We start from the raw sequence: 16,518 nt of genomic DNA on the forward strand, positions 1-16,518 counted from the left end.
CTTTAGAGCTAAGAAACTTTAATTATTTTCCAGTACATTACACATATCAACCATTTATACATTTTGGGTGAAAACAGTAATTCTTTCTTTTTTGTATATATTTATCAACTTTATTAAATAAAATAACAAAATGACTTATACTTCTTTCTTTGTAAAGAGACGTAAAATAAAATAACTAACAAAATAAACTAAAATATTAGTAAAGAAAAGGGAGAAGTGGCTGATACATGGTAATAATGGGCAATATTGAGGTCAGCAAACCTTATTGAGGTCATGTCCATATATTACACGATAAGTCGATAATGTATTTATTGTGTTAATTTTTGTACTGTCACCTCAACTGCCTAAAAATGTGCTGAAAAGATAAAGAGAAAATGTCATAAAATCACTGAAACGAGGACAGGAAGCTGTGAAGGAATACAGTGGATAGATCACACCAAACGTGTGCACCACAAAGTTACTGATAAACAAGGCAAATAAAGGTAAATTATTAACCTGTTGTGGATGGCATCAGATTACTGTGGACACAAGTGAGTGTCCTTTGGTTTCCAGCTCAATTCTACAGAAAGTGAAAACATTTAGCTCACTCTGGACTGTGTTTATGCAGAGAAAAAAGAAAACTGTAAAGAAAATAGTTAATGTTCTGGGAGAAAGAGTGTGTTTATTAGTTAGTTATTATCTGTCAAACAATACAGAGAAGCTACATTAGATTAAAAAAGCCCAAGTGTAAATTAATGGTCACAAGTGTTCCAATTACATCAATATCTTCTTACAATAAATATAATTAATTTATTTACATGTGGACTAAACTGTATTTTATTGTTTATTCAACTACAAAATTCAAACAGGAAGAAAACATTGCAGTATATTAACATATGTAGTGAGTACTACAGTATCATTATACACATGATACTGTAGTACTCACATCAAAATACTGACACACCCATAAAAGCTTAGTCTCAGTTTCCATCATGATGGTGATACTTAGAACTAGCCTTTCCTTTCCAACTAAATACAAATCCCAAACAATCCCTAAAGAACCACAGGAGCACAGTATTGTCACAATACTTTAACTTCAACACTATGTCACTCTTTTATAAAATATAAAATTAAAGAAAATAAAATGATCCTAATCTTTTATTGCAATGGTACTGTCATTCCCAGTTTAAACCTTATCACTATTGAACTATTGTCTTTTGTCTCACATATGTCTATATCTGTGACCTTGTACACTTGTTGTATTGTACATTTAGTGTCTCTCATTCTTTTTATATTTATACTTTTATCTTGCTGTACTTGTTGTAACTTTGGGGAAGGAGAGTAACGTAATTTCAATCCTCTGTATGTCCTGTACATATGCAGTATTGACAATAAGACTACTTGACTTGATTTCAAGGTTTCACTAGAACCTAACTACATTTAGTTAATTTATAGAGAAAAGATTTACAGTTATTACTGTGTATCTGTGTGTTTTTTCTATGTCTTTATTCCTTTAATCTCTGTACAAATGTTTGGTAGGACATATTTTTATATTATTGACCTCTTGAGACCCTGCATCCATATTACTTTTTACGTTTCTGCCCCATGATACATTTTTTTAAACTTTGACCCTTTGGCTTCATATGGAGACGCTACCAATATTATATAATTGTTGCACAACAAAATTACACTCAGTTTGTAAAAAAACAAACAATAAAAAAGATGATGGGAATCCCAGCCAACAGTTTCTACAGCCAGTCCAGACAGAAATATTGGCCAGGTAAAAAAAATATCAAGTTTAATACTAGTTTAGTTACTTACTGTAAAAAACTAAAAATGTATTTTTGGGACTAATTAGGTTCTTCTGATCCCAAATAACAAGCATAATGAAATAAACTACTTTCCATAATATGAGGACATTGTTTTTTAACAAAAACAACTTCCTGTACAAAAAAAGTGTTAGGTTTGACCTACTAATCCCGAATAGCTAGGAGAAATTGAAATGCAGACCAAGCAAAAGTGTTGAACTTAGCTTAACCTGAATATGCAATGTCTAACAATTAGCAGAAATGTGTTAGGCTAACACAATCCACTATATAATGCTGTGTCTTTCAATAGTATGCCTTTTCAGTTTATATATTTATACATCTCTCAATACATGGAGATTTATTTTGGTGGAATTTATGGAGGTAAGAATAAATTCCAATTTCAGCATATTACAGTATCTAAGGTTTTGATGAATGAATTAATGTCAATTTCTGTATTTAATTTAATGTATTTGTGGTTAGTGTTCTAAATTTTTCACAAAGTGTCACCTCAAATGTTTGATAGAGGTGTATATTTAAAAAAACTGTGGTCTCTAAATAGAAAAAAATGTGTATAATTTGTATTACTGTCCTAAACACACAATAGAAATTTAAAGATTCAAACACAGCATCGCTTTTTTCTTTTATAAAGACGTTAAAGTGTTATTAAGGAGGTACTCTAGGTTTTCTTAGGTCTGTCCTGTAGTACAGTTCACTCGTTCTCAACGGCCCTGCCCTTTTTCCCCCTTTCACTCCGCCCTCTACACTCTCCCGCTCTCTCTCTCTCTCTTGCTCTCTCGCTCTTAAGGCACTGGCAATCCTGGCTAGACTTGTTTGTCTGAACCAGGCTGTGCTCTCTCACTCTCTCTCTCTCTCTCTCTGTGTCTCTCACACACACACTCTCTCACACACACACATACACTCCCTCTCTCTCCTACAGGAAGGGGAGGGCTCCGTCTGCTTTCAATCAATAACCTGTGGACTTGTGGAATTCCGAAATACAAGTAGGTCCTGTCTCCGGCCGCCCGCACTGTTCCCTCCACTTCTAGCTCCCAGGACTTTCCAGGACTTTTGGCTTCTCGCTTGTGAACGGACACTCTCTCACGGACAGGTGTTGTCTCACCTTGTTAATATTACCTAAGTGAACCATGGCTGAACCCATGTCCCCGGACTACTTCAGCTGCCACCTCTGTTCAAGCCTCCTGAGGGACCCTGTGGCCATACCCTGTGGCCACAGCTTCTGTATGGACTGCATCAGTGGTTATTGGAACGAAGCCGACTACACAGGCATCTACATCTGCCCCCAGTGCAGGATCACCTTCACCCAGAGGCCCGTGCTCCGGCCCAATGCCACCCTGACCAAAGTGGCCGAGAAGATCAAGAAGACTGGCCTAAACCTCAACCTGCCCCTTGCGCCCGCCAGCAACGGGAGCTTTGCTGGCCCCTCCGACGTACCGTGCGACTTCTGCATGGGCAAGAAGCTCAAAGCTGTCAAGTCGTGCCTCAACTGCCTGGCCTCGTACTGCGAGAAGCACCTGAAGCCCCACTATGAATCAGCCACCTTCAAGAGGCACAAGCTGGTGGACGAGCTGGGCAACCTGGACAGGAAGATCTGCCCACAGCATCAAAAGAGTCTGGAGCTCTTCTGCCGCACTGACCAGATGTGCATCTGCGCCATCTGCACTGTGAGCGAGCACAAGGGACATGATATAGTGTCTGCTGAAGCGGAGAGAGGCGAGAAACAGGTGAGCTCTTCCATGTGGTTCTTCCAAGTTGGAAACTGTGATTTAGGTAGAAGGTGATTCTGAGAGGGAGTGCAGGAGGGGTTTATTTACAGTGGTAACCACTGAGGTGTGTCTGCAAATGGGCTTTACCCTTTGAACATGTTTGAATTCTTCATATTATTCAGTAATAATAATCAATAATGAATTGCAAACCTATTGGTAACTTGTAATTGTGTAATTGTGTGAAATATAAGCTATTCATTGTTATAACACAATAATAACAACAACAATAACATTGTTTTAACACAGGAATAATGCCTAATCGTGGACCATATTTTCCTTTCAATTGAGAATCTCCATTCAAAATGCAATGTAGCCCAAGACTAGGCTTAATATCTGTCTGGGGAGGTAATATGCAGTGTCTATGAGTCCATGTACAGAATCTTGAATTTTACGGGTACGCTGTTAAAAGTATAAGATTTTTGAAAGAACTTTTAGGGGATCTTCAATTTGAAAATGCCCTGCATTTTGGAGGAACCTCTAAAAAGGTGTTTTAAGAACCTGTTTCATGAAGGTTTCTCAAAGCACCTTAAGAGGTTCCTTCACAGTTTCAAATGATAGAACTCCTAAAAGTTCTTTAAGAAACCTCAAAGAATGTTTAAACAGTGTAGGGTGTGTTTGAATGTTGTTGGATGTCTGTTGGTTAAAATATGTTAAGTTATTATTGATCCCATGCTTATCTCAAATTTAGCTTTTTCCTAAACCCTCGAAAAAACAGCTTACAGCTTTTCAGTCAAACCAGTTTAATGGTAACTCAAGCATGCATGCATGAGTAAAAGTGGCAGAAAAAAATGATCAAAATGCAGAATAGTAGAACCACAAGTACTGAACAGAAGTAAAAGTACTTGAACAAAAGTCACTTAGATTCTCCCTCCAAGATATCACACCCTGGTGGACAGCCCGAAACCACACAGGGAGTGTCCCTCCAGCATGTTAGCCAAAGGTTAAGTGGCCGAAACCGTGTTCTGAGTGGGCTTTTGCTCTGGAACAGTGTTCTTTCTTCTCTGAGAAGAATAGTTTGTATGTTGCTGGAAATGAGCGGGAAGGGGATGGTCAGGGAGAGGTATAAGGAGAGGCAGATCCCACAGATAAAGGAATGTGAGCTTGAGGAGATCAGGCAGGAGCTTACACACCCCACACCACACCACTACCCCACCCCACCATCCCCCAACGCTATCAGAGAGTCGCACTATGAGAGAACGATTGTACTTTGAACTCCTGCTAAACTAACTGGCTACAGCCATCACCCACCTCAGCACGTCTACCATTGGGGGACATAGAAACTCCAGAATTTCCTATGTTGGATTAAACCAACAGTAACTAATATTTTTATTTTTAACTTTAGTATTAAAGGCAGTTGTATTTCTAAGTTGAGTGGACAATTATTCTAATTAATGGTATCAATGTCCTGTTACATCCATCCCTGCAACTTCTACAATATTTATTATTGCGCAGAATTGCTTCCTACTGTTTGAAAGTGTTTCATAAATTAACAAAATGAACAACACAATATACAGTATTACTCAAAAACACGGAATTTCACACATTTACATTAAACTACATTATAAAAAAGTACGTTTTCACATGCTTTTTATAATTACACATTCTTACCAGAGAGATTACTAATTCCTCAAATCTCAGTAATGTACAGACTAGTGTTTTAATTTGCTGAAATCTCCACACAGTCCAATAGGATTAGTGTTATTTCTGGCCTAAATGGTTGTTTAGATGTTGTCCAGATGTTCACTTTTGGTGCGAATATTGAGAACAGTTGAAAAAGAGATTAGCAACTATAAATCGACTTTTTAGTGTATTTACAGGGCAATTGATACCAATTCATATCAGTCTATGTTAAGATAAAAGCTAATAATAGCCCTTATGTTGAATTTGTTGGTCTTCATTACGGCTGGGCGATACGTCTAAAAATCTTGACTTGTATGATATTATATAAATTAAATTAAATTAACATAAAAATAAATGTTGTATTTAAGTATTGGCAAGAAGTATTGGAGATATGATATGTATCATATAATACAACTCAGTATTCTACTCTATATATTGTGATACTGTAGGCAAGGTGATATATTGCAGTTATTTTGATCAAATAATAGTAAAAAAAATGAATGAACTGTCATAGTATAAAAATACATAAACACACAATAATAATTATAATATCTAATAAAAAAATACTTTTTATCCAATCAGAACAGTGGGATCTGAAGAAAGAGTTTAACACGGCTTACACATAACATTCAATGAACCACTTCTGACTCCAATCTTTACACTAATGAATACAAATCGCCGTTTAAAAAAATCTACACAGTATTGTAAAACAAAATGCTGTGATACTCCAATATCTCACTGGTTTTATACCCTTGTTGGTAAAATGTGTGGCAGTCATCATATTACAAATATGTTCATTTTTTTATATCTTGTATTGAATACACATTTAATATATACTGCCCAGCCTCAGTCTTTACTATTATTCTAACACAAACTGGGGCCATTTAATCAGGTAACCCTGAAGGTTTAGCCTGTAATGCCTAGTGTTTCCTGTGCCAGAGCGAAGACCAGCAGGCAGGTAGTAACTGCAAACGGTTTGTTTATTCTGCCGGGACCAGAGGGATCTTATCCCAGATTTAAGACCCCCTGTTTTTCATCTCTTTCTCTGTGTGTCTCTCCGTCTCTTGCTTACTCTCTTACTCACACATTCACTCACACACACCACACACTCCCTTTATTCACCCCCTTCCCAGATTCTCCACATTCCTTCAAGCTTATCTTGAAGAATGGTTCGGTGGGCTTTTGCTGAAACCTTGCCCTAAAGGCCCCTCTTCATTCTCCAAGGGGCCAGGGCACATGCACCTTGAAATGCCTCTCCACAAGGCAGGCTCGGCCAGTTTCGCATTCTTGTCGTGGCTGACATTCCTGCACACCTTTTTCTTTCCTCTGTCTTCGCAGAGAAAGGTGCCCATATTGAGCAGGTTCTACAAATAACATTTTCAAGTGATAACAAATGAAGTGCGATCCCTCACACAACGTGTGAATGCTTACACTTTAACAAGCAACTAGACAAGGCATACAAGGACAGACATGTTAAGAAATAGGCCTACTGTACTGTAAGACAGGTAGGAAATGTGACCATATACTGTACGCTGTCAGAAAAAAAGTTATGGTACAGGAAAATTTATTTAAAAGAACAACAAGATCCTTCAGTGTCCCCTAAAAGTACGGTAAAACTACTATAAATGAATATAGTAGCTCATATAGCATGATGATTTGGCCTAAACTGGACTGTTGGAGTGTTGGCCATGCAAACTGTGAAAAATGTATTTTATACTCAGCAACCAGGTTGTTGGCAAAAACAGTTTGGGCTGATTCAAATATTAAATTCAGCATCTGGGTTGTTGTTGATGTTGGCACAAGTGATTTAAGCCTATTGTCATTAAATACTCTGAAACCAGGGTGTTGGCACATGTGGCTCAGGCCAATTGTTGTATTATACTCTGCAACTGGGGTATTGGCACATGTGGCTCAGGCTCACTGTCGTATTATGCACAGAAAACTGGGGTGTTGGCACATGCGAATTAGGCTCATTGTTGTATTATGTGCAGAAAACTGGGGTGTTGGCACATGTGGCTCGGGCTCACTGTTGTATTATGCTCAGGAAAATGGGGTGTTGGCACATGAGGATGGGCCAACTATCATATTATACACTGCAAATGGGCGTGTTGGCAAATGGCACACTTTCTGAGCCAAGCATTTGGGTCAGAATTGGGCATATAATCAAACCAGAGCCGGGTCGATGCAACTCAGTAAATGGTCCATGTGATTTTTGCTAACTGGGACAAATATGTTCCTTAATTAAAGGGTCTGAAAAAAGTTTTGTACCATTTTTTCTGAGAGGTTAGGTACAGATGTAGTGATTATATAACTAAACCCATTAATTAACCAGAGTGTTCTCTTGTTTTGTATTGTTGTTTTTTTCCAGAAACTTCTCGGAGTGTCCCAAGCTGAAATCAAGCAAAAATGCCAGCAGAGGACCAAAGAGCTGGAGGAACTGAAGACCGCTGTGGACTCTTTGAAAGTAGGCCCCAATTTTGACTTTCAGTCTTTTTAGAATGGCCCCCTGTTGCTGAAACCTCCAATTAAAGGCAAAGTGTTACACACTGAACCCAACAGAAAACAGCCCAAGGCCATAGCTTTATACAGCCATGAATGACAGCAGCCCGGGGGTGAAATCTTATCTCTTTAGTAACTCTATAACTGCTTAGGGTAAGGGAAAACAAATAAACCTTGAGGCCTGGCCATAATTGTCCTTTTGTTTGATAAAATAGAAACTAGCCTGGTTGTTGACACATTGTGCCCGAAACTCCTGGACCACTCCTGATGCTGAAGGTCAGATAAAGATGTGGAGATCTGTTCTGAGTTCTGATTTTAGCTAATGTGTTTTTTTTGTGGTTTGTAAATGTGTTTTAGAGCTCAGCTCAGAGGGCCATGGCAGAGAGTAAGAAGATGTTCGACGAGATGATCACCTCCATTGAGAGGATGAGGTCGGAAGTCATCAAGCTGATTAACATCAATGAGAAGGCTGCATTCAGTCAGGCTGAAGGCCTGATGGAACGACTGGAGCAGGAGATTGAGGAGCTCAAGAAGAAGGAGACTGGCCTGAAGCAGCTCTACAGCACTGAGGACCACATTCACTTCCTACAGGTACAGAGAGAAGATTGTGGATAGATGTGGTTACGTATATCGAAATTGGTCCCAACAAGAGCTAGGCAATATATTGAGAAAATGCATGTTTAAAACTATTTTATACAAGATATCTGTAAAAAGAGTGTGATTTATTTCATTAAAATAATGTACATGGGTCGTTTTTGTAGGAATGGTTTGGTTGTTGATGGGATGACACACAACCATCATAGACAACATAATATAATGCAGTTTACTGAACTATTTACTAAGACTGATACTTTAAAATTATAATTTGTTCATGTTATAATACTGTATATCTATATTCCTTTGAAACATATTAAGATACAAGTTTTTAGTTTTTTAGTTACAGCCCCCATCTCTATTAAAAACCTTGATCCTGGATTCTTTGCTAGACTTTCACTTTCATTTAAAAAGCTGGAGCATTAGGTGTTTTCCAGCAGGGAATACAGTATACCCAAATGAATAGGAAAGAGGTACAGAACTGCAGGACCAAGATTTTATGCTATACTGCTACTGAAACTTCTAGAGCGCTACTGTATTCATAAACCCAAACCACCTTTTGACAAACAATCAATTCTCAAGCTTATCAGCCTGAAAAGTACTCATGCTTTGATAAGTAAATTCAGTGGTTAATTATATACAAACTGGCCTACCAGTGCTTTTCTGATCAGTACCGCTTGTTTCCATTCTTTTCCTGCAGAATTTCAACTATCTCTGCACCCCAACGGACGATGGATTCATCCCCAAAGTGTCCCTCAACCCGGACTTCTCATTTAGTGCTGCCAGGAAAGCCGTAGCTGAGATCAAAGAGAGGCTTGAGGAAATGGGCAGGGAGGAACTGCTGAAGATTTCAAAGTCAGGTCAGAAAACATCAGTATCAAAACCATTACAAGCATGAGCTCACTGTAAAAACAAGGGCTGGCACAATACCACTTTTTCATGTCCAATACTAATACTAGAATATCAGCATGGAATTACGCACCCAAATCCTGAGGTCTTCCACTCAGTCATTACAATATGGTAACAATATGCTAAAAACAGCAAAACATATGGTGCTTATTTCAGAATTAGATTTTAAAGATGTCATAGATAAAACTGTAGACTTTATGTCCTCCAAAACTGTCAACATGGGTCTACCTTCACTAAACAAAATCTGTAGTTTATTTCTCTCACTGATTGAAAGTTATTTAAGCTCGAGTAGCCTGTAAAAAAAAAGCCTTTTTAAGTGTCCTTTTGGGGCCTCCCAATATAAATTATCAATTTTGCTTCAGTAAAAAAGGACATGTTCTGTCAAACAACTATGGCCTGTCAATGGGCTAAGGCATGTTAAACAAGTTAAACTAAGCTGTTAATAGAACATTTGCCTATATGCACTTTGCTTAACATAGCTATATAAACAATGCTCAACCTGTCAAACCAATATTTTGCCTATGAAGCGTCTGATACTGTCATGTAGGCCTGAACACATGTAGAATTGGGTTATATGAGTTAAGTCATTACTTGATAGTTTAGACTACTGGAAAATATCGAAATATACTTTTTTCATTCCAGTGATTTTGGACAGTATCGGACTAATACCAATAGTAAGTAGCAGACCAAAAAGAATACCAAGTATTGGACTGATAACCATACCAAGTATTGGACAGATATGGATACTAAGTATTGGACTGATACCAATACTAAGTATTGGTCTAATACCAAGTAACAGTACCAATACCAAGTAAAAATCCACAGAATACTTGGCAAATACTGCTAAAATACTGCTAAACAGTACAGCATTTCAAAGTATTGGAACAATACCAATACTAAGACTAATACTTGGAATAATAATGATACTAAGTATTGGAGTTACAATGGTACTAAGTATTGGACTGATAAAATAGTAAGTTTTGGTCCAATATCAAGTAACAGATTGACACACATCTAGTAGAAATTCCACAGAACACTTGGCAAATCTTGCTAAAATACCACTAAACAGTACAGCATTTCCAAGTATCAGACAGATACCAGTACTAAGTATCAGACCAATATGATACTAAGGATTGGACTGATAATGAAAATAAGTATCCTGCTGATAATATACTAAGTATTGGAGCACTGTGATACTAAATATTGGGCTGATATTGATACTAAGTATCCTGCTGATACAATACTAAGTTTTAGACTGATACAATACTAAGTATTGGACTGATAATGATACTAAGTATCCTGCTGATACAATACTATGTATTAGACCGATACGATATTAAGTATTGAACTGAAAATGATACTTAGTATCAGACCAATATATATATACTAAGTATTGGACTGATAACAATACTTAGTATCAGACCAATATATATACTAATATTGGACTGATAACGATACTTAGTATCAGACCAATATATATACTAAGTATTGGACTGATACAAATACTAAGTATTGGACATGTCTATCAAAAAATCAGTGAAACACTTGATGCAACAGTTGGAAAATACTGATAAACAGTACAGTATTTCATTCTTTCCTTCACTGAAAGTAAATTGAGTAAATGGAAGTGAACAAAAGCTCAAAAACCTTTAAATTAATTAATTAATAGAGAGTAGTGTTGGTTGGACAAAGTATTATTATAAGGAAATAGGGCCTCTAATCCTTTTCTATATGTAAGGAAAAGGAGCAGGGACAAAAATTCCCATTTTTACTAAGATAAATTTGTCTTTTTCACCTAACCATGACCTTCCGTCACTGAACTGTTTGTTCTTTAACTTCAACAAGCATCTGGTATGAGGAGGACATTAATCCGCCTGCAGAAATACAGGCGACGCCGGGCCGTCATGTGATGCAGTCGAAAAAGTAAATAGTACTTGGAAGCATGGCTAGAGTGCGGTACACAAGCAGTTCAGTCCCCTGAGTCCAAGGGAAGGTGTTATGTAAAGAGATTTGAACTGCTGATTAGGCAGCTTTGCGAGTGTTACTCTTTACTGTGTTTTGTGTCCAACAATAACAACTGGACTATGATTCATGAAACCCTGACACTTGTGCTTTTTCTGGTGTCTTACAGTGAATGAAGTGCCTGTTTATACACTGGAGAACCGCACTGTCCGAGAGAAGAGCAGCCGAGGTGAGCCCTGAGCATTATTACGCAAATGATGAGTCCAAATAATGTTAAATTAATTGGTTAGACTTTATTTGAAGACTACCTGCGTATGGGGCTTCATACCACAATGTGTTTATATAGCAATAATTGAATCTTTATTAATTGTTTATGCCAATACATGACAGTCCATAGAATGGATCGGACACAGCAGTGCTGCTGGAGTTTTTAAACACTGTGTTCACTCTTTTAGACACTATTATATATGTTTTTAAGAATGCGGATGTAAGTCAAAGACAGAAGCTTTGATTCTGCTGCTGCACAGTTTGTGTTAGTCAAAATAAAGTGGTAACACATTTTCCAGGCAAAATACCTTCATTTCCTTGAATTCCCTGAACATATTATGTGTTAAGGTGGCTCTTTCATGACTCATATATTCTATAAACCTTATATATGAAGTTTTGTTAATATATACAGTAGAAGTTGTGAGTACCGTCATAAGCTATATATTTATAATTACATTGTTCAATGCTAAGAAATGTGGTATTAAGCCCTCTATGTTCTTCATCTTTAAATAAAGTGTTACCATTTATTCTAAAAAAAAAACACAGTAATGCGAAGTCTAACTATAGATATAACAGCAACCAATATGACAGTATTAACTTTACATTGACTGTTCGCTTTCTCTCCTACGCCCAGTCAAAGAGGTCCATGCTGTGGACAGCGCCCCTCCTTCACAACCCAGGAGCCGGTCTGACTTTCTAAAATGTAAGTAGATTATCTTATTATTTCAAAGAATGCTTCCGTCAGGTTGAAAGAGTCCACCCGGGCTAAGATGACACACCATCCCTTGTAGTTCACAATACTACCCGACGTTGCCCTGACAATGCTCTGACAATACTACACTAAATAATACACAATAGGCCTGTATGGTACAAATATTGATATTCCACACTTTCACAACCTAACACCATCAATAGGTGTTCTTTGATGTGCTGCCCTAAAAAATGTTAGCTTTTATTGGTTGTAGGCCTGTTACCATAATTAATACATTTTACTTATTAAACAATATTTTGACACAACCTCAATAATTTTTGCTGTACTTAATAGTTGATCAATTGTGCTTAGTTAGCCCAAAAAGACCATTAACATGAACATGAGCCGGTGTGTGGCAGTTAGAGCCAAATTTTAGATTATGTTATTTTTGTAATTCTGGTTGACACAATATAATTACCATATATCGGTATGAAGAGCATAAAAGCCACCACTCATGGTGTATGTAATCATGCACCGACAGAGTTGAGCTATATGGTGAAACTATTATACTGTATCTTAACATTTAAAGACAATTTTATGATACACAGCATTTAAAAACTGCAAATTAAATACTCATGCAGTATAGTGATTTTCAATATATATATTTTTTCTGCACATCATCCAATTAAACATTTTACACTTTTTTTTTTTAAATTAAATATACATTGGGTCAGTGTATATTATATTAAAGCATATTTTCAAAGAATAAGTAAATTTGGCTTGATATCATAAATTATTGTCATGTTGCCCTGCTCTAGTGTCAACTCTGTTTTTAAAATATCCTTTTTATTTGATTATGTTTTATTTATTAGGTTTATTTATTGTATGTGTGTGTATTTTCGAATCCCACTGTCTAAATTCCTTTAATAATTAAAATGTTTATTGCTTATTAATAGGGTTTAACTGCATAAATATGCTAGTATATTATAATCATATCAGTGTCAGAAAACTATTGTCAATAAAAATGCCTAAGAAATTGCCTAATTTTTGTCAATAAAACAAATGCTAGTGTTAAAAATCTTTTCGAGAACCATTGCTAAGAACCCTTTTATTTTTTGTTGTGTGACCTACTGATAGGGCTGGGCGATATGGTAAAAAAAATATAGTATCACAATATTAAAAAAAAAATTACAATATATGATATTTCTCACAATACATTCAATCGCACACAAAATGCATCACTACTGACAGAAACTTAAAACCACTTTTCAAATACAAGTGACTTTTATTCAAAATATACTGTCTTTATCACAATATGATCAAATATCACTTTATTGCCCACCTCTACCTACTGGAATTGACTAAATTTCTTTCTCTTTGCCTCCAGACTTCTGCCAGCTCCGCCTGGATCCCAGCACGGCCTATAAAGAGCTCTATCTGTCCGAGAGCAACAGAAAGGTGACGAGAACCCGCAACCTGCAGCCCTACTCAGACAACTCGGAGCGCTTCGACAGCTTCGCCCAGGTGCTGTGCCGCGAGGCCCTGTCCGGCAGCCGCTTCTACTGGGAGATCGAGTGGAGCGGAGAGTTCTCGGTGGGCGTGGCCTATCGGGGCATTAGCCGCAAGGGCAAAGGCTCCCTCTGCTTGCTGGGGTACAACGATAAATCCTGGAGCCTCCTCTGCTCTGACACTGGCTATTCAGCCTGGCATAACAGGGTAGACAAAACCATCAACGCCCCCCACTCTCCCAGGCTAGGGGTCTACCTGGACCACGGCGCAGGGCTGTTGGCCTTCTACAGCATTGGCGAGACCATGACGTGTCTGCATCGCTTCGAGACCACGTTCAGCGAGCCCCTCTATCCAGGTTTTGGAGTCGGAACATCAGTTAAGATCTGCCAGTTGAAATGAACTTGAAGGATTTGCGTCTTTTAGAAAGAGTCCGAAAAATGAAGGACTGAATATTTTCAGCAGTGTTTCTGTTTTTTGCTATTTTTCTACGCCATATATTATGTTTTGTATAATTTTCAGCCATCATTGAAGCCATTACAGTTTTACTTTGTGAAAAAAAAAATCTTTTTGAAAAATCATTTAATTCACAAATTGCAGCAGGGCTTCAAATGGGTATTAGAGGAAAACCACAGAATAACCATATTTGGTTCCATAAAGGTATTAATGGTTCCATGGTTTAAATAAGGCTTTTTAATTATATTAAAAGTGGTTCTTCTATGGAATCCCTCAAAAAAACATTAGAAGTCCCTTTATGTTTAAGAGTGTAGAGAGAAAACCACTAAGATGTTACTCAAGCATTGCCATGTTATGCTGTTCTTTGTCTAATAATATTGTTTTAAATACTAAACCTTGTATTTATCCAAACACCAGGTGCCACATTCATATTTGTGTTATTCAATGACCTATTCAGATTAAAGTTTTTTTTTATCTTAAAATGTGTGTTTGTGTTTTGTAAGAGCTATTTTTTGGACAATGGAGCTCAGAAAACTCTGTTTAGATCTGGTGACTGCTGCATTATATTTGGATAAAACCATGCCACACAAAATAGTAAATAGGCCTGTCATGATAACTATATTTGCCAGGACGATATATACAGTAGATCAAGAAATAATTGCAATAAACAATATTATTGGAATCATATTGAATCATATTACAGTCTGACTAAATGTCAATTAATACTTCTGCCTTGAGTTTTTGCTTTCTGAGTGAAACTTGGCATTAGCATGGCACTTTGAGGTAGCTCAACATTTCATTGGTGGGAGGGGGAGATAAAACAGAATACACGCTTTATCTCCGCCCACTAGTGCATAAAGATATATAACCAAAAGTAATTTCATAAGCAGGAGAGTCATTTTAAAAATAATTTTGTCTTTTGAATTTAAAGGTTTAATGTAACATATTAAACTAAATAACTAATTTTAAGATTAAGATAACTTTGAATCCACCAGTTAAATCCCAGATTAATGCTATATCACTGTAAATTCTTTAAACTCTTCAGTTTCAAATTCTTCAGCCCATTCATACAACGAAAATTGTACAACTCTTCTGGCAAATCTACACAACCTACTTACATCTGGCCTTCTGCCACGGCCTGTTCTTCCAGTCTGCACTGTGTCTCTGAGCTTTAGGAAGGAAACACGCTCCCAGCCCTTTCCTTTACTGTTCCTTCAGTGAAAATATAGAGAAGGAGCTGGCAATCCTCTCAAAAAGCATTTTTGAATCACATTTTTGATGTAAAACACTGCAGCTGCAGCAGTGGCTCTCATTTGGCTCTCTGTCCCATATTTTAGGCATTGCAAGCTCTAATACACTTAGTCCTGATAAAAATCTGAGCTGGCTTTCCAGAAAACATCTTAGCCCAAAGATTATTTTCTTTAAAGGGAGAAAGAGCATCACACTTTGTGCAGGAAAAGCACAGATGGAAATAGTCAAACGATTGAAGGGAAATTCCTGTTTACAGAGAAACTTAGCAAAATCTGATTATATGACCCAGGGGATTTTTTAGGTATCACTTGAATTTATTATACCTGAAAAGCTTAATGCCTAAATGTTTCTCAAGAGAAAGCACATGAAATGTTTATCAACATGCTGCCAGATCTTTCAAACTTTGTTTTTCACAATATATGGTTTTAAGCACATTCATTTCAGAGATATACATGAGGGATGCAGTAAGGCCCAACAAAACTGCCCTTTAGACCAAAGACCAAAATATCTCAAAAATAAGACAGTATTTCTGCTGGTTTTCAATACAATTCAATTCAATTTTATTTATATAGCGCGTTTTACAACAAAAGTTGTCACAAAGCAACTTTACAGAGAAAGACAGGTCCACGCCTCTTATGAGCAGCACCACAGAGATGCAAATTTTTATGGCGACAGTGGCAAGGTTTTCCCGGTTTGTGTCACAGTAACTGTCTAATCAGAATCAGAATGAGTACTATTTTAACTGTAATGTTTTAGCTGTAATAAAATGTTTTAACAGCTAAATTATATATACATATTGAGACTATATAAATATTTTTTTTCTGCAGATCTGCTCTACAGATCTAACCATAAACCACAGTTTGGGATAAATGAGTTTATATTTAATTTCATCAAATGCCTTTATGATGCATTTATGATGCTCCCTCTAGCGGTGTGCACTCATTCTGTTCTAATAAATCTACTCATTTTCATGGTGTGCCCTCTGTTGGTGTAGAATAGACAACGCAAGGTATATAAATATCTACATTATTTAGTGACTGAACAGTTTAATCTTAATTTCAAATGTAAGGTTTATATTTAAGATATACTACACATTTTTTGAGCCACTTATGTCATAGACATCTGCTCTTTTATTATTATTATTATTATTATTATTATTATTATTATTATTATTATTATTATTATTATTATC

At 36.8% G+C, this 16,518-nt stretch overlaps 1 protein-coding gene across 1 annotated transcript; it reads left to right on the top strand.

Moving 5' to 3' along the window:
• Positions 1-2,599: 2,599 nt before the first annotated feature.
• Positions 2,600-14,557, top strand: ftr82 (finTRIM family, member 82). Its single transcript, XM_007260511.4, has 7 exons — positions 2,600-3,529; positions 7,560-7,655; positions 8,048-8,281; positions 8,985-9,144; positions 11,325-11,384; positions 12,057-12,125; positions 13,501-14,557. The coding sequence occupies exons 1-7, from the start codon at positions 2,933-2,935 to the stop codon at positions 14,019-14,021; spliced, it is 1,737 nt and encodes a 578-aa protein (XP_007260573.2). The 5' UTR covers positions 2,600-2,932; the 3' UTR covers positions 14,022-14,557.
• Positions 14,558-16,518: the final 1,961 nt, after the last annotated feature.

Source organism: Astyanax mexicanus, chromosome 1 (genome assembly GCF_023375975.1).
Source record: "Astyanax mexicanus isolate ESR-SI-001 chromosome 1, AstMex3_surface, whole genome shotgun sequence".
Classification (NCBI taxonomy): domain Eukaryota; kingdom Metazoa; phylum Chordata; class Actinopteri; order Characiformes; family Acestrorhamphidae; genus Astyanax; species Astyanax mexicanus.

Excerpts from the sequence above, each read along its gene's own strand:
- ftr82 (XM_007260511.4), top strand. The coding sequence starts at position 2,933 with ATGGCTGAACCCATGTCCCCGGACTACTTCAGCTGCCACCTCTGTTCA. Across the intron at positions 3,530-7,559 it reads CGGAGAGAGGCGAGAAACAG|AAACTTCTCGGAGTGTCCCA; the intron begins GTGAGCTCTTCC and ends GTTTTTTTCCAG. Across the intron at positions 7,656-8,047 it reads CCGCTGTGGACTCTTTGAAA|AGCTCAGCTCAGAGGGCCAT; the intron begins GTAGGCCCCAAT and ends AATGTGTTTTAG.